The sequence below is a fragment of the Eubalaena glacialis genome, chromosome 6 (assembly GCF_028564815.1).
Source record: "Eubalaena glacialis isolate mEubGla1 chromosome 6, mEubGla1.1.hap2.+ XY, whole genome shotgun sequence".
NCBI lineage: Eukaryota > Metazoa > Chordata > Mammalia > Artiodactyla > Balaenidae > Eubalaena > Eubalaena glacialis.
Window position 1 is genome coordinate 78,890,676 of NC_083721.1, and position 19,292 is coordinate 78,909,967.

Here is a 19,292-nt window from a genome sequence, read left to right on the forward strand (position 1 = left end):
TTTTTTATAGACTTTTTTTTTTAGTGCAGTTTTAGGTTCACAGCAAAATTGAGCAAAAGGTGCAGAGATTCCCATGTTCCCTCTTGTCCCACATGTGTATAGCCTCCCCCCCGTTACCAAAATCCCCCAAGGGGTAGAGTTGTTTTCACTCCTCTCATTCACACTATTAACATTTTTCTTTTTAAATTGTTCCCTCCTTGTTACAAACTGGCAGCTGCCATAGTAAATATCGGAGCATATCTTGTCTTCTCCTTAGCATGTTTATCTCTGCCTCCCAGGCGTTTCTGTTCTTACTAAAACCATAGAAGCTTCTCCTTCCAACACTCTGGCACCACACACACAAAGCAGCCGGAAAAACATTTTAATTATTCCAGACCACAACACCTGAGGTACACTTCTGAGTAACTATTAAGAAGGAAGCTTTAGAGACCCATACAGGGAAACCAAAGGCTGAACTAGACTAAAACCTGAGGTGTTGGCCATAGCCAGTCACTGCAAAAACGGAGTCAGAACCTGAACTTCCTAATCCCACCCAGTCCGGGCCTCTTTCTGCTGGGGGTGGGGACTTTTGGGATGCTGTCACCTTTGAGGAATAGCATCTGATAATTCATTAATGAAACACACTTTGGAGGAGTAGAGGCCGATTGGCCGGGTCCCTCTGAGAATGAATCACTGCTCTAAGACAAACTGCTGTGGGGAAGAGGCTGGGGGGTGTGTGGGTGTGTGTGTGTGTGTGTGTGTACACGTGTAGGGGTGGGACAGGGTAGGCTGCATTTTCATAAGGATGATAATAGATCAAAGGACATACATTTGGGTCAAGCTGAGAAGCAGTTAGAAAGCAGAGTGGGCTGAGAATCAAGTACTGCATATGCTACTAACTTGCTATGTGATCTTATGGAAATCACGTTTCTTCTCTGGGTCTCAGTTTCCCAATCAATAAAGTATAAAGATTGCTTACAACCCTTGCAAAAAGATGATTCTAGGAGAGATCTTGACGGGAAGAAGGTGGCAGAGGGAGGAAAGGAGGAGGAGGAGGCCGAACCGAAGGGAGGTAAGTGTGTGTGAGGGAGGAAAGAGGGGTGGAGAGAGATAGGAAATGTCTTTTAATCAGATAGTGGAAAAAAGTTGAAAATGAAACTGCGCCCCTTAGGGTATCTATTTTTCATCTTCATGCATTTTTAGTGTTTAGACATACGGAGTCATTTTTGGATAAACGTAGATTGAATGAATGGAAAGCCTGGGAAGGCTAACAGAGGAAAAGAGCTAGGGGAGAAAAGAGAGGACGTGAGCTCGGAAACACTCGGCGTACCTGCTCCTCCTCGGCCTGTCCCCACTTAGGCGGCGGGGCCTTCCGGCCACGGCCGCGTGGGCCATCGTGAGCTCCCCGTAAGCCGCCCCGAAACCGCCAGGGGGCGCTGCGCGGCGGTCGGGCAGGCCGGGGGCGGGGCTGCTTTAAATCGCGGCGCCCAGCGGCTCGGCGTCTCAGTCCCGGCCCCGAAGTAGCCGAGGCTTCTCGCCTACCAACTCCAGCGCCAACCCGGACCCGGACCCAGAGCTTCTCCAGCGGTGACGCAGGGAGCAGGGCTCCCCGCAGTAACTTCCTCCGCGCAGCTCCGCCACCCCCGGGAGTCCCGGGGCGCACCTGCAAACTCCCGCTTGTTCAACGGCCGCCCCCGAGCCGGTGCGGGAGCCCGAGCGAGCCATGGCCAACGCGGGGCTGCAGCTGCTGGGCTTCATCCTGGCTTTCCTGGGCTGGATTGGCTCCATCGTCAGCACGGCGCTGCCCCAGTGGAGGATTTGCTCCTACGCTGGCGACAACATCGTGACGGCCCAGGCCATCTACGAGGGGCTGTGGATGTCCTGCGTGTCGCAGAGCACCGGGCAGATCCAGTGCAAAGTCTTCGACTCCTTGCTGAATCTAAACAGTGAGTGCACTCCCTACTCCCGCAGCTGTGACCCAGGGACCCAACCCCCCAGTGGCTCCGTTTTCTAGTAGTAGCTACCAAACGACCCTGTTGTGTGATTACATGTCTATCAACCTTCAGTGGATCAAGTCTTCTGATCACGTGCTCTGCCGTGAGGAAGTGAGAGAGACCTGTGGCTTGGGGAAGGGGAGGCCCAGGCCTAAGCTCTTGTTTTTCCTCTGACACCCTGGGTGACACTTTTCTGTAGGTGTGGTTTCATCTTACATGCCCACGACTGGGGTGGTGATGGAGCGAGTGAAGGCCAGACTCGAACTTGAGCTCTTAGGCCTCTCCTGGACATTCTCAGATTCTGTGAAAATTGAAGAACTGCAGGGTTGGGTCCAGAAAATGATATGCCTTGAAAAGTTTGGAGCCTGGTAGCTTCTCCAGTTTGTAAAATTAAATAGATAATCCCAAAGTTATTAGATAGGATTTTTTTTTTTTTCTCAATCTATCTTTACTGTGGGTTTTCATAGGAAAAATCACATTCCTACATGGAATGTCTCTACCTAGTGTCTTCTACTCACTTGAGTTTGAATCTTTTGATTCTTTTGACTTTTAAGATCCAGTAAGTGTGAGGAAGCCCCTATGCATCCCCTTCCGTGACTCCTTTTTTTTTCAAATAAAGGAGCAATTTTAACTTTTTTTTTTGGTTGCTCCAGGTCTTAGTCTCGGCACGAGGGGTCTTCGTTGCGACATGCCGGCTCCTAGTTGTGGCATGAGGACTTATTAGTTGCGGCATGCATGTGGCATCTAGTTCCCTGACCAGGGATCGAACCCTGGCCCCCTGCGTTGGGACCGCAGAGTCTTACCCACTGGACAACCAGGGGAGTCCCTTGAAGAAGCCTCTTAAGATTCTCCAGAGGGTTTAGCTTTCAGGCCAAGAGTGTTCAGAGGAGGCAGATTGTATAATGTTATTTTGGAAAGTGAAGGTGGGTGGCAGGTGGAAAAAGGATGACAACAAAAAGAAGTTCTAAATAACCTCCCTTTATAATATGAAGGGGAGAATGGAGCCACTGAAGACAAATGCCACAAAGGAGACACAGCTGATGAGTGCAGCGTTCAGGAGAGTGAGGGCGGGTCTTCTCTTGAGTTTCTGCCTTCCACAAAGGAATTTCTGTGTAATGGATATTGGCTTCTTATTTCTGTCGGGTTAGAAAGGATTATGTAGAGAGAAATAGTCCTAAAGATGGTCGAAAGACGACAGGAATTTTTTCCTTTCATTTTTTTTTTAAATAAAAGCTTTTGAGTGCCTTGTCAGAAATTCATTAAATTCCCACTTACTTAGGTAATAACAATTCATGGCTAGAGTATCTTCCTAGAGATATTACATTAGTTGTCCCGAACCTTGTGTCTGTCATGCACTTGGACTAAATTGAAGAAAAGCTTCCTTAGTCTTTGCCTAGACAGACAAGCCTGCCCACAAGTCCCCTTTGTGTGCTGATGGTAAGCAGTGTTGTCGTCGCTCAACTTTACTTCAGTTGTTTTGCCCACCTCCTGCATGTGGTTTTGTCAAAAGCTATATACTTTAGAGTTGTTAAATCTGTGCCAAATCTGTTTAAACCGCTTGAGTACCTCTGGAATTTGGTGAGTCAGTGTACATACAGTAGTTTTTAGTGTTGTCATTTCAGCTTTTCAAAGTTACCGTATTAGGATTCTTTTATGCCAAACATAAGGAGTATACTAGGTACACACCTTTATATAATCATTGAATCTACCCATAGTTGGATAAATACATGTAAGGAATTGTATCAGGCATGTCATGTTGAGGAATTGGCAGATGGAGACCATTCTAAGGGCGATTCCAGAGAGGTCTCTGATTCCTCTGATCAAAATAGTTCATTTTCTACACGTTTAAATAGGTTTCCTGTTAACTGCCTTAAAGGACCAAATGAAATCAGATTGATCCATGTTGTCAATACTCAAACAGGTCATCCCTACTCATGATAATGTGTTAAAATGTTTTATTTTCATTTATTCCTAATTAATATAGCTGTTACAGTTTTTAAAGCTGTGGCAGAAGATCTAAACAATACCTTCCCTCTACCCCCATACACAGTTTGGAGATTTCTTCCTGATGAATTTTTTTTAACTCCAGATCAGATCTCTCTTTTCATTTTCGTTAAAGCCAGAGTTTACCGAAGGTGGGGCTGAGGCCTTTCTCTCAAAACTGATTCCCAGAAGAAGGAAACTTGACTCACTTGTACCCTCTCCAACCTGCCAGTAACTAACTAGATGTCTTTGGATGGAGGCCAGAGAACCTACCTGTCTCCGTTTCCCTACCTGGACAGTTGTGCACACACCCACCTGATGTAGAGAGCTGGGAAGGTGATTCATTAGCTGGTTTTGGTATAGTTCTGTGACATCTAGAGGTGAACAGGATTATCTGTACATATAAGCAGTGTTCCTTGTAACAAGTTGTGTTCCACAAAGTGCTTTTAGGTAAAAAGCTTAGCTAGAAGTTTCTTGAAATTGTACCTTGTTCTTTTCGCCAGTGGAGCCCATTTGGCAACTTAGGGCCGAGATTCCGGGATTTATCAAGGTTGTAGCACTAGATTATGTGAAAATCCCTTGTTCCCTTTCTCTAATTAGTTTCAGCTGTAAAAAGCACATGACAGTGTCTATAGGGATACGGTGTGCATAAGCCAATATAGGAAAGGAGATACAGCCAGGCTTCTTTAGGTGGTTCTTGCAAAGCAGTTTATGACAAGGTAACTGGGGAACTTCCTGGGGAAACAAATCTTATACCGTGGATTGTGGTTTTACTATGGTTGAGACAGTTTCACTTCCATCCAAGTATGGATGTTTATTGACATTGATGACTGATAGTTGGAATATACAAAAAAGAGTGTCAGATAGAGTTGCAGTCGACTTTTCTTGATTAAACTGTACATCTTGCCTTGTTTTGATCCAATTCTCAAACTTTTGGCAAGCTAGTGCCTATTTCATGTGCTTAGTTAATTGCTTCTTCTGGCTTGACTTTAATAGCTAGAGCTGTCCAAAGACTGGGTTGCCCCAGGAGGTTTCATGGTGGGAGGTGTGAAAACAGGAATAAGTAGGCGTTTTGAAGGAATGTTGTAGGGAAAAATCCAAGTCCCAGACAAATGGGAGGTTAGGCTAGACTTTCTCTAAGTCTCATCTAGCCTTGGGATTCTGTAATTTGTTTATAAGTTCCTCTAGGCTGTTCAACTTGCTTTGCATGAATCCACATGTGTGTTGGTGTGCTTTAATAAGTATTGGTTGTCGGTGAAGTTTCCCAGCACTCTCACCATGATGTTAGGCTCAATCAAAGAACAAAATCACTGACTTGGACAGTCTTTGAAGCACAGGCAGAGAGGAGGGCACCTGCTTACACTTCCCTAGACTGCATTATGCCTGCTGAACCAAGGGTGTTTAAGGGGCCATTTGTGTTCAGATCCGTTTCAAGAATTAGTTCTGACTTTTGGAATGATGAAAGTCAAAACCCAAAGCCAGGCTTGAGTACTCAATTCTTACCCTGGTCTTGCACTAACTAGCCATGTTTATAATGGTGATCCACTCAATCTCTCTGGGCTGTAGTTTCCCCGCTTATGAAATAGGGCAGAGTGGGAGGAATGCGGAGCTGAATCCATGACTCATTCACCCATTCGACAAGCATGAGCCAGGCCCTATCCTTGTTCCTAGAAATGCAGCTAAGAAGATTGGTAAGATGCAAATGTTGATTCCTCCCAGTGCCAACATTCTTTGTTAATAACTGCAGTGATGGAGCAGAAACAGGCAAGGGGCATAGTTTAGGTTTCCTTGATTGGAGTGATGAGTAAGAGGCACAGAGGTAACATAGAAGCGTACATTTAATCATGGGGCAATTTCTCTAAGAAACAAACAAGGTAGCAAAACTGCTTGGCACATCCTGAAAAGGGGTGGGCCCTGCCTCATCCCAGACCACAGTTATTGACTGTGCTGGAGTCCTCAGGTCACACCCAACGGCCACCAGTGCATACGTCAATCAAATGGAAATGGTAACAATGAGGACTCTTGAGAAACTTTGAACTTGAGCAAAAGTGAACAATTTAATAAGGGAAGAAGTCATGGGAGTATAGTTCTGTGATGAGTTCATTAAATTGCAGAGGAGAGAAGAGGATTTTTGTTCTAGTCAGCCAGTGGTCAGTTTATTTATTTGCCTAATACTTATTAAGGAACTACTGATGCAAAGAGAGACCGTGTGAGGATAGAGGTGTAATTAAAATCTACTTTGTTTATGATATATAATCATAGGGTAAAAAATATAGTAATATGGCTAGTAAACAGCATGAGCAATGTCACGTAGTTAAAGGAGATTCTGCTGCTTGTATAGTAAAACTTTAGAAAAGCTTTAGAAAAAAAATTCCACTGACTTGTCTATGCTTGTCTTTCTACGCTTATGTTGATTAACTTCACTGTAGTAGATCAGTAACTTCTAACTCATTTCTTGTCTCATAAGTAGAGATCTTTGTAAGTATGTTTTCAAGTTATACTTTCAGGTTGCAAGTGGTAAGAACTCCTTAAGAAGTCTTTAATCTCAAGATCATCAGTCTAGCTAAGTATAATATAATTAAAAGACTGCCTTCTCCGTGTACTGCTGATAATGATGTGGAGCAATAGTGTAACTTTTTGAATGTTTGCTAACCATTTTCTCCAAAGACAACTTTAGTCGGTGATAATAATATTGTAGAGGTATCTGCAAATTTAATGGGCCAGAAAGGAACATATTTGCTTCTAGATCTGAGCCAATCAGGTCAACTCAGAGATAATAGTTCAAGACTGTATCTCTCTAGTCTAAAATATTTTGCCGCTTTCAAATATTTCTCAACTTCTCTGCCCTACTGACCATTGTTCCACCAGAAGAAAAACTTCATCTTGGAAGCTAATTAGATGCATAATTTAGAAATTTAGAAAATTTTAAAAGTTATATTGGGTTAAACAAAAAGTATGAATTTTTTCTCCCTAGATGAGTTTCTAGCTTTTAATGATCTAAACTAGATCTGGCTTTATGTAGCAAGATTTTAGTATGCTGAGGCTTTCTAGGAAGGCGTTTCTCAGTATTATTTCAAAGATTAAGCTTAACACAAAAGAGTAGTTTTACCTATCATAGTAGAATTTTTAAAGGATAAAGACATGTTCAAATTTAAATTCACTGAACACAGATTGAATAATCCATGAAGCTTGCCAGGTACTGTTCTTAGTGCTTTGGATGGAAATATGAACAAATATTTGGCCAAGTCATCAAGGAGCTCACAATTACATATTTTAGATCTCTGACTTAAAAGGCTTCCATAAGACGTTAATTTGAAGGATTCATCTGGTTCCAGCTTAAAACTGTGCAGTTTAGATTCTATCTGCACATAAAACCCTCATAACGTGTAATACAACACTTGCTTACTTTGATTTGTAATTCACCATTACATATGCCCAACTAGTGAGTTTTCATGCTGTTATGATTCTCAGCCTTTTTTTTTGTATTTTTACATTTCCCCCCCCACATATCACTATAGTTAAGAATTCATCCAGACGTCTCCAGTGATGCAAGATGAGATTTTGTGACATTTCCTAAGTCAGTGGATACCAGGACGTAAATGAAAAAAAAAATTGCTTCACAAAATAACACTATTGCTTTGTCAGATTTTTCAAAACAAAACATGATTCCCTTGCTCTATATGGTTTACATGATTCCTGAGTATCATGGGAAAAACCCCCCGGGTTTTTTTCCCCCATTTTCTCCATAATTTTTTGTGCGTTATGAAAATGATACATTGTTCTATAAAGAAATAAAACATACTAGGGTTTGTAGCACACAGAAAAAAACATCTGTCCCTTCCCCCTTAGAAATTCTGTAAAAGTAGTGGAAAGAGTAAAATGGGGCATGAATTAAATGTGCTTTCTTTGAGAACTGAAAGGGGAACAAACTTAGAGATGAAGACAGTGAAAATGAGATAATTCCAGGCGAGTGCAGGTGGAGCCTTGGAGTGGTTGATCCATGTACGCTCCCTGCCTGGGTGGTTTTATACAAGCCTGACTCAGGAGATTGAGGCCCAGCAGACTCCTCGTGAAGAGTGCCTTGTGATCCAAGTGCTTAGACCTGCTGGGCTGGTGGCCTGCTGTTTTCACATGAAGCACAGATCAGAATGATGATAGAAGCTGGGTCTGGTTTGGGGCCCTGCAACTCAAACAAAGTAGAAAACTTAGAGATCAGAGAAAGCAACCACAGTGGTGAATAAAGGGTTGGAAAACTGAGCTTAATGGACAAAGCAAAAGGTGGTTGAGAGATGTAAGAGGCTATACATACTTGAAGGACTATCATATGAAGTCAGAGGGTAAAAACCTTGTCACCTCTTCTTTAAGACCCTCCAGTGACTTCTGATCACACTTAGAATAAACTCCAAACCCCTTCCCCTAGCTTGCAAAGTCTTACATGATAAATGCCTTCTGCCTACCTTGCTAACCCACCTCATTTTACTTTTACATCCTGCCGTACTCCAGTAGTGACTAGCTTTGCCAGTTTGTCCAGGATTGAAGACCTTCTCAGGAGTCAGGACTTGTAGTTTTAAAACTGAGAGAGTCCTCGGCAAATGGACAGGTGGTCACCCTGTCCTCCACGTGGATCATTGTGACTTTCAGTGTCTCCTCTTCCAGTGTTCCTTTGCCTGAAATGCTTTCCTTCTAAGTGAAACTTAGGACCAAATCTGAAATCTGTGTTATGTATAAGAGCTTAGTTATTTTACTTTTAATTTTCCTCTAAGTAATGACTGTCTTTGCAAAAACTGTTGGTAAACCAAAAGGAAGGACACACCATAACTGTGGAGTCCTTAGTACTTTCCTCTTCATGCCACAGTATGGTTTGTGATTCCAAGGAAGAAGTTTCACAAACCCATGGTCCATGAAACCTGTGTTTTGATTCAGGAGTTCTTGTACCACCCTGGAATCTTACAATAAGTGTGTGGGTACGGTGCACACTTGCCCACACACATTTATGGGGAAGTAGATCTATGAGGGGAGCATGGAAGTGCCTATGATTTGACTTTAATTGAATCAAGTAAAAATGTATCTTGGCTTCCAAAATATCTCTCAAATGCAGTTAAAAAAATGCCTTTGATACTTTCAAAAAGTGGTTACTATGATTTTATCATAGATTGCCTGGTTATGGCAAGGATGGAAAAATTAACAATTTAAAATTGAATGATGTTTTAGAAATCTTTAGTCTTAATTATGATTTGTAGCCTAGGTTCTCAACCCTGAAAATACTGACCCTGAGCCTAGGTCTAAATTAGAGAGTGAGATATAAAACCTTTCCATGATGTCAGCCACTTTTGAAGACCATCAAGAAGTCAATTGTTCCAACTTCTCCCTTAGAGATAACCATCATTCACACTTTACATAATAAAAAGATGGTCCCAAAGAATAATAAGTAGCTCACCCAAGATAGCATGCTCAGTTACAATGTAAATATTTATATATGCAAAAAGACTTGTCACCTGTTATCACTGTTAAAGAGATAATGATGTTTATCTGAAGGAGAAAATAAAGACAGAATTAATCAAACTCATCTAACCAGCTTAGTTTCAGCTCTTTTTTCTTTGAAAGTCTGTGTGTCTTTATGCCACAGTGATGGTATCACCTTTTTACTCTTTAAGATACTTACTGGCATAATCTCAAACTTGGCCCTATCGATTTGATTGTGATTTAGTATACCAATGACAATAACAGGAAATTAGAAAATTAGTGGAATCCTGAGAAATACTACATTGAATTATCTGCTATTTTACAATATAGCAGTTTAAATAGTTTTAAAAACTGGTGATATCTCCGAATATAAACCAACTATGTTCCAAAATAACATCTCAAAGGCTATTATGTTTTGTTCTAAGAAAATGGTATTCGTATCTCCCACCCCACCCCCATCACTGGAGATACATGTGTTGCTCCAGCCATGATAATCTATGAGAAATTCACTTGTTGTCTTCCAAGTTCACCCACCCAGATTTTCTGCAGCTTGATGAGTGGAGTATAAAGCTATTGACTATTACCAAGATATATTGTAAACCATTTTAATTATAAATGTTTTAACATTAAGGATAACACATATGCTTGTTATTTCAGAATTAAAAACTCCATTAGTAAGGATTAAAAATGTATTAGTTCAGCTAAACCTATTCAACCAAATCATTAATTATTTTTTCAGAGGATTTTGAATTTAATGTTGAAAACATAAACTGTTAGAGCTGGAGGAATTCTTATTCATCATTCAACCAGGTATTTGTTTTTCTGGAGAAGAAACTATGTTGGTTACCTGCAGAAACATCCCTAGAACCAGGGTCTCCTGACTCCTGGTTAGATTTTCTCTCTTCCAAACAACATTGAAATATACTTGGTCTTCTACCACTCTTCTCTTGTTGGTTTAGGCATGATTTTTACATGTTCTAAAATGTTTTCTGCCAGGCACTCTGCAAGCAACCCGCGCCTTGATGGTGATTGGCATCCTGCTGGGGCTAGTAGCCATCTTTGTGGCCACTGTCGGCATGAAGTGTATGAAGTGCCTGGAAGACAACGAGGTACAGAAGATGCGGATGGCTGTCATTGGGGGCGTGATCTTTCTTATTTCAGGTAAGAGAGGCCCTGTCCCCCTTTGACCTTATTAAACTCTCTCTGACATGGGTTAAGGCATAGTTTTTGGTTTCCTTAGATTATGGTGGATTTGTTGCACTTGAATCGATTGAATTCAGTTCCTTTAAAATCTGAAGACGTAGAAACCTTAAGTCCATCTGAGTTTCACATTCTCAAACAGGAACCAAATGAAAATCTGTATTCACAGTGGACAGGTCTATTCCTTGAGGTTTCAGGTGCCAACTGGTTGTTAGAACCATTCTCCCCAGGTGAAGAGAGGTTTTTCTATCTAGCAAACACTGAGGAACAATTCTATGTAATTCAGAAAATTTCTGTAGTGTCTCTTCCAATACTATGTGGGAAAGATGGGGAATGGTGAGAGAGAACTTAAAGAATGTGTCAATCATACAGGTGTGTGAGGAATGAATGAGACTGGGATTATTGGAGGAAAATGAGGACATCATTCCACGTGGGCAGATCTGACTCCAGAATAAACAGGTTTACCCATAGATCAGTGAAGAGAAAGGTCAATTGGAATGGAGGCGAAATGTTGGAATGGTGGGGAATAAGAGTAAATGAGTTAAGAAAGAAAACAATAGAGAAAGGCCTTGGAAAAAAACCTTGACAAAAGAGTGAGATTACATTTTCCATAGAAAATAAATGTGTATGTATTGCTTTATTCAAGTGTTGATATGTGGCCTTTGAGAAAATGAAAGCCAGAAGAAGACATGGACAGGTCACTTGTAAAGCCTTATAATAAGGTTTATATTAAATAAGATTGTGTTTATATATAAAACAATAGACTATTATATATAGTAGTTGTCTATTGTTTTGAAATGGACTATTATATATAGTGTGTGTATATATATATATATATATATATATATAGTAATAGTAGTATGTAGTAGTCTATTGTTTTTGAAAACAACACCAGTGATGTAATCTACCACTAGGAAACACTAGAATTAGACTTTTTTCTCATTTTCTCTTTAACAAAAGTATGTGGATTTCATCAATAATGAAGGAAGAGTGCCTGTGGCTTTGCTAAAGGTTTGGTTAAAGTTTATTCAGATTACTCCTGGATAGCATTTTATTCCCAACAGTTTAATTTTACATCAAAGGCTGTGAATGCACTTACTGTGTAGGACCCTTCCTCCGCTTGCCTTCTTGTAACTCCCGTCTGTCACTTCCCCAGTCTCAGAGACTTCCTAGGGAGAGAGGCTTGCAAGTTCCACAGCATTTGCATGGTCTACTTGAGCAGCCAAAGCAATGGTGTTTTCTCTCAAGTATTAGAGGCAATTAGGTTGGACCACATTTTTTGTAGGAGGAAGGGAGCAGAGGGGGTAGCATAGAAATATTTAATCTGTCTAAATTGATGAATTTTTAGAATGGCTATAAAAAGAAGTTATTTAATTTCTTTGGATAAGAAAAATCAAGGTGTTGTATACTTCTTACAAATGATAGAGTGGGTTATTTTGACTAAGTGGTTTCTCTGGCCTTACTGAAATGTGAAAGGCATGAGAAATTGAGTGTTCAGCACATATTGATCTGATGTGGCACTTCAGCGAATCTCATGGCAAGACCTGACACATCTGGCCAGTGAGGCTGTAGGAATTTAGGTGATCTAGTGCACTCTGCGACAGGTCCTACTCGTTCCTGCAATCTAGCTATTTACTTTCATTTTGATCCTTCAGAAATGTGAATTTTGAGTTTTGGTCAAGAAGAATGTAGAAGGGTTTTCATCTTCCCTTTTGTATTGTAAGTGACTAGCTTTACTAATAAGGACTTTGGTTTTACCAAAAGTAGTCTAACACACTGATGTATAACAATATATTTGAAAGAGATCTTAAATGACATGAACCTGCTGAATATTTCCAACAGAATGTTGTTTGTGCCAGTGACCTTCAACTCTAAGTGAATAAAATGACATGAACATTATAAACTATGCCTAACTCCAACCTAATATTTTCATCTGTCTTAAGAGAATACTTAGAATAAATCATGTCTGAACCTCTAATCTCCCTAAATTAAAGTCGTCTGAATTAAAATGGATTAAATTAAAAATGTCAGCACTATTGATGAGATTTAATTCTTATAAAATACTTGTAAATTTAATGAGCCGTATATTTATGCTCAGTGTTCCATAGTGATTAACAGTCTTTTGTTTTGAATTTCTGTAGGTCTGGCTATTTTAGTTGCCACAGCATGGTATGGCAATAGAATTGTTCAAGAATTCTATGACCCCATGACCCCAGTCAATGCCAGGTAATGCTGTTCACTCCTAAAATAGTTTGTTCTCTGAGAAAATACCCTTTTAATGTTCTGCAAAGTCCAACTAGTGCCGTAGCTTCCCAGATTTGCTATCCAGAATTTTATGGAACTTCTGTCAAACTTGGAAATAATTTGAATGGCCTGTGACTCATGTTAAAAATAGTCTGATAATTGCTTTAACAGCCTGTATTGATAACAAAATGAACTTCAAAGTAGAAAAGTTCTAAGCTGTATACTTTCCAAGTGTGTGCTGGACCTTTTTTCATATTTAGAAAATGTTTTTAATATTAATAAAGATACCAACATATTTGAACTTGTATTTTTGAAGTGTATTCTGAAACTTTTAACACTTGTGATTATTTGTAACTAAACACAGTTTATGACTGATTGAAAAAATAGTACTCTTGTAGAGGTTAACAAATAATACGTCATTTCTAATGGTTTAATCCTGTTTACGAAAAAACAATTTATTTATGCAAAAGAGAAGTTAGCACTTTGAAATGCTGTGTTTCATCACAACCATAAAAATAACTTTAGAAAGGTCATCCTTCATAATATTGCAGGTTGTGGAAGTTAAAGAGCTGACTCTTGGCTCTCACGTAATGACACCCTTTGATCAGAGACACGCTCTTTGTCTCACTGTGTTCACATCTTTAAAGCCGAATAACTATATTCTGAGTCAGAATGTTAAGATGTAATTATTGTTTGTTGAGTGCTAAAATGAATGGATGAAAAATCCCAGTGGTGGAGAGATAAGGTGTGCTTCTTTGTATGAAATCACCCACACGGAGGAGAACACATATTGCAGCGATTGTGTTGGAACCCATCCCATAAGATCTACGCTATAAGGACAGAATCTGCTGGAGCTCAGTAGGCTAAAATTTTACCAGTAATGGATATGAAAGCACTTTATAAATTGCTAGGCACTGTACGCTTATTTACATTGTCTCACATGATCCTGAAAGCAGTCCAGTGAGGCAGATGGAATCATCCTGCTTTAAGAGAAGCAGCAGCTGAGGTTGAGAAGAGGAGTTACTGGCCCACAATTTAGCAGTTGAGAGTTTGCATCAGAATTCAAACGCAGGCCTTATAACTCTAGATCCAGCCCTTCTCTCTCCTTATTGTCCACCATCAGTCACAGATCTTCTCCCCAGAAGTATGGCTTCATACATCCACCTGGATCAACTTAACCTAGAATGATCTATGAGCTGCTTAGAAGTCTTTTTCGCAAAACTATAAATTTCGGATTTCAGTGTTTATCAGTGATTGACTATTGAAAACTCTAATAGTCTCCAACACCCTCTAGCAGTTTCTTTGTAGAATTTGGTTGCTACATGGTGATAGCATGACTTGTTAAGTTTTAGCCTAGGAACCATGGTCCAAACCTGACTTCCAAAGTATATAAACATGCTTTACAAGTCTCCTACATGTGGAAAAGTCTTTGGAACGATTTGTATAATTAACCTGGTGTTGCATGCCACATTGCCTGATCTACTATTGCAAATTGTCAACAACTGCAATGTGAACATTCTCGTGTGTGTGTCCACAAACCTTAAAGTACTTCACAAAACTTAAGGGGATCATGGGGGATTTTTTTTCAGTGGAAAAAATATAATGAGTATGATATTGATTTCATTCTTTAATTATATTAGAGAAGTTTCCAGTGATTCACTGATTAATAAGCAAATACATTTTCCCTTCTTTTTAGGTATGAATTTGGTCAGGCTCTCTTCACTGGCTGGGCTGCTGCTTCTCTCTGCCTTCTGGGAGGTGCCCTACTTTGCTGCTCCTGTCCCCGGAAAACAACATCTTACCCAACACCAAGGCCCTATCCAAAACCTGCACCTTCCAGTGGGAAAGACTACGTGTGACACAGAAGCAAAAGGAGACAACCCTGTTGGAACAATCAGAAAATGAACATTGAAATACTGTCATTGGCATTAAGATCTTAGATTTTGACTATTGTAGTCTGAACTGTGGTATTACCAAAAAAACATATTTTGTTAAATACCCGTTGCTAAAAATGACTTAGTCTTATTTTATCTCCTTTCCTCAACATAAGAGGGAAGCCTTTTCTATTTGTATTACTGCTTCCCACTGAGTCATCATCTCAAATGTGGGGAGAGGGCATTCCTTAAATATATATAGATATGTACATGTACATGTTTTTCTATAAAAAAGTTAGGTAGTAAAACCTCATTATGTTGGTACCAGCATTCTTAAAATATATCTAAAAGAAGAAAAATATATTTATATTGATTAAATAAGTAGTTTATTTGGTATTCTTCTTTCTTTGTGTATACATATATAATATGTCAAATATCATTTACCCTCCTTCATCAGCTTTTAATGTCTTTCACAGAAGACCTGACCTGCTTTACCAAGTATGAATTATTTCAGTTCTTCACATGTGCCCTTTTCATGTTTGTATCATATTTTTTTTACTATGATCTTATAGCACTTGCTCTGTCACCATTCAGTCATTCTTCATGACTTTGTTTTTTGTGAGATTGGGCTTAACTCTCGATTCTGATAACACATTTATATGCCTACAGTTTAATTCCTAAAGTCAATAAGAATCTCTTACAGACCAGAGTTTTGGGAGCAGATCTTTCTGTGTGACCAGTTGGTATATTCCTGTTGACCTTCCCATATGCTCCCTGTACTCTGACCTGTAACACACTTGTTTGCTTTGAAAATATTTGTCCCCTTGAGGAGCTGTGTGCTGCTTTCCCAAGTGTTGTGACACAATTCTATTGATTGAATTTTTTGACCTACTTATTCACAGTTGTATATCCTCCCAAACTACCTTTTTCTTGTCCCCTTCCTCAAACTATATTGTTTTCTCATATAGTTTACCTCGTCCCAGAGAGGGATGGCCTTTTTGTCTGAATGAAGTGCTAGACTTTCTGTAGTGACAACCTGATGACAAATATTCTCTCTGTAGCTGTAAGCAAGTCGCTTAATTTTTCTCCTCTTTTCCCATCTGTCAAATTGAGATAATGATACTTAACCAGCTGCTAGAGTGGTATAAGTATTAATTAGTTGATATTATGCTCATTCTTTGAACATGAAGTATGCCTAAGTAGTGTCTCTGTTTGCTAAATTGTCTGTTAAGAAGTCATTGAACCAAACCTAGACACAAGCATCCCGTCGTTCGGCACCTTCCTTTCTCCACAGACCCGTTTCCTTCCTTTCAGCGGTGGCCACCATGCTGTTGGTGCTCTGTTCTGTTTTAACAATTGCCCTTAGTTTTCCAGTCTGTGGAAAATGCTCCTTCACTCGAGCAAGATGATGTAATGGGAAGGGTGTTGACTTCGGTGTCTGGAGACCTTATGTGAGTCTTGGTGCTATCAATTACAGTGTGAGTTTGGGCAGGGCACTTGGTTGCCCTAGATTTACTGCTTCACTTATAAAAAGAGGATTGTACTTCCTGACCTGCCTACCTCTCAGGGCTGTTGTGGGGATCCAATGAGATGGGATACATGTAAGTGTGATTTTGTGAGGTAAAAAGTATTATACTAGGGGAAAGAATTAAGGAATTTAAGTGAATAGGTTTTGGATTACTTTTCAAATGACTGAAAAGAGACAAATTGTAAGCAATAGGTTTCTTGCTTTAACCGACCTCTCAAGTGATGAGACACTAAAGTGAATTTCAGATTACTAAGTGAAAAGGATTCTGGGGCAGTCTTAATTTTCTTCAGTCACTATGGCCTGATGCTTTTTGTGGCTAAGCTTTTCTCCTTTCAGGAATGCGGACTTGACCTAGGACAAGTTTGCAGATGTAATGGGTGAAACAGTGTACATGTTGGCTAACCAAAGAATGGAAGATTTTTTTTCTTTTAGTAACTTCCAAGGGTTTACAAGGTGGATATCTGTTCTGCGATGTCATCAGAGGTGTTGCTATTAGCTGGCAGCTAACACTGCTAGGATAGGTAGTTTGGGAATGTAACTCATAGTGAAACCATATAGGGGAAATTATCCAAAGGACTCCATCATATGATTTGAACCTAGTAAATTTTAGTGTGTCTTCCAAACCTGAAAGTCTGTGCTCCTAGAATGTATAATTCAAAGAACTGCTACCTACATAGATCCTAGTGATGGGCAAGTATAAATACATGTGGTTACTAGTTGCTAAACTCTGAAATCTATAGTCCAAAATGGCCAACAGAATGGTTACACCAAAATTTATCTAATTTTGATATTTTTGTACTCTGCTACCATACCTGGAAACAGACAAATAGGTATTTTAGGGTTTTGTAATGGGAATTGTATAAAGTGTTACTCTTTTTCAATAAATTGTGTTTTTTTTAATATAAAATAAATCCTTGTGTTTTTTTTGTTTGTTTTTTTTTAAATCATTTATTTCAAGATTGCCGTGCTTGGAAGAAGAGATGGCTTGGGATAGGATCTGACTCACCATGTGTTACTGGGAAAGAGCTATGGTGCCTCTGCACCACCTGTCAACTATTTGAGTGGCTCCACCCACTGGAATGCCCTATTTCTCTCCAACTGTGCTTTTCCTCGTCAAGGGTGGTGATACAAGAGAATGTCAGGAGACGTTACTTCATTTTCCTCATCCATAGAAAGGGGACATGCTACAATAAATGACTAAGGGATAAAATCACCAACTGTAAATCATCATGAAAGCTTAAGGCAGTTGTGTTTCTCACAAGTTGGAAGAGAGAAAGACAGCCAGAAATCCATTATTGTTTTTGTAATGATTATTACCAAAACTACTTCTTAGGAAAGCAAGTGATGAAACTCATTCACCTGTTATCTGAAAATATCAATAATTGATAAAGCCTTAGTTGTAACCTCTCCGTAAGCAATTTACATATTAAAGAGACAGGCTTGTAAACAAAGGATTGCAGCTCTATGTGGAGCTCTATGTGGACGTTAGCCTTAAGGGTGAGAGACTAAGATTATTCTCAGTCCCTTTAAATTAAGCAGATGCATCAGAATCCCCACTCTTTCTACAGAATTTAAATTTCTGAGGAGGGGTCCAGGCCCATGAAGTTTGAGAGGTAATACAATTCCTAAGTGCTCCTGACAAGTACTCTTAAGAGAAAACCTGGATTGTCAGTCATACCAAGTAGACAGCCCCTCTGTGTGAGCCCCTCCTTATGGATGCCATTGTCCTGCAAACCATGTCGTTTCTCCTACTCATCAATTAGTACTTTCTATGTGGATCCGTGCCCAGGTCCAGGGAAAACTCCATACCATTCCCACATTCCAACATTTTAAAGCCTGTTGTTAATCCTAGTAAAATCTGGTAATGGGTTTTCTTCCTTCCTTTTGAGTGTGGCTCAGGTATAAGATTTCTGCAGTCTCCTCCTCCCCCACCCCAGCTATACCCCAGGTACCCCCAACCTGCCCTATAATCTCTTGTCTAATTGCTGATATTGGCCATGTGGGAAAATCCTGTCAATGGAAGATGGGTATTAAAAATACCGTGAGAGTTTCAGAGCATTGAGAACGTTTCTCACTGTGTTTTTAAACTCAACAGTCTGTCCTCACATAATCCTGGAACCTGCAGTGACTTCTGCCAGTTTCCATGGTACCAGCTAATTATAGAGATTTTAGGATAAGAGATATTCAATTAATATTTACCGAACACCTACCATGGGCCAGTGCCATTAAATGTTGACAAGGATAAAGGATATAGAAAACAAATAAGACCCTCTCCTGGGCCCCAGGAGGGTGAAGAGTGTTAAGTGGGAAGAAAAATGAATTTGAAATTTAGCGCTGGGCTCTGCCATTGATCAGCCATTGTGAGCTCTGGAGATCTCCATCCACTATTTTCTCATTTGTAAAAGGAAGAGCTTGGCCCCATGCAGTGGTTCTTATCTATAACAACATGGAAGCATTTGAACATTGGAGGTTTTTGAAACTTCCCAATTCCAAGGATTTAAACCCAGGTTAGGGGAATCAGAATCTCTGAGAGGAGGGTATCAGGTATGAGTTTCCCATGGGATTCCACTGCACGTTCTGAATTGCACATCACTGGGCTATGTCATCTCTCAGGACCAAGCTTGCTCAAAAAATTTTCTATATAAACCACATCCAGGCACTTCATAGATGAAATGTTGTTTATTTACCTTTTCTCTAACATTATGGTTCTATTTTCTGGTTTTAGGGGTTTTTTTGTTTGTTTGTTTTGGTGAGAGGAAGGAAGGAGTTAAACGGAGATGGTCTTCAGAAACTGTTGTCATATTTCTTTGGTAAATAACCTTCTTTCTTGTCATTTTCTATTATTTTTTAAGTCATCACCAATAATAGTCATTAATACAAAGCAAATTCTCGTTTAAAGAACAGCCTTCTGTTTAACAAATAATATTAGCTCAAGAGTGTAAGTGTTTATCGTATTATAATCGCTGAGTTATTTTCCTTTGTTATATGAAAATTTCAGGAAAGTCCTTAGCCAAAGTATAATCTTGC

At 39.8% G+C, this 19,292-nt stretch overlaps 1 protein-coding gene across 1 annotated transcript; it reads left to right on the plus strand.

The window, feature by feature from the left end:
• The first annotated feature begins 1,497 nt into the window (after positions 1-1,497).
• On the plus strand, positions 1,498-15,131 carry CLDN1 (claudin 1). The gene is made up of 4 exons (XM_061194345.1): positions 1,498-1,925; positions 10,416-10,580; positions 12,761-12,845; positions 14,560-15,131. Exons 1-4 carry the CDS (start codon positions 1,703-1,705, stop codon positions 14,720-14,722), a joined length of 636 nt encoding a protein of 211 aa, XP_061050328.1. The 5' UTR covers positions 1,498-1,702; the 3' UTR covers positions 14,723-15,131.
• Positions 15,132-19,292: the final 4,161 nt, after the last annotated feature.

Bases quoted from the DNA above. Each gene is read 5' to 3' on its own strand.
- CLDN1 (XM_061194345.1), top strand. From the start codon at position 1,703: ATGGCCAACGCGGGGCTGCAGCTGCTGGGCTTCATCCTGGCTTTCCTG. The intron at 1,926-10,415 runs GTGAGTGCACTC...GTTTTCTGCCAG, and splicing joins CTCCTTGCTGAATCTAAACA to GCACTCTGCAAGCAACCCGC. The intron at 12,846-14,559 runs GTAATGCTGTTC...CCTTCTTTTTAG, and splicing joins ATGACCCCAGTCAATGCCAG to GTATGAATTTGGTCAGGCTC.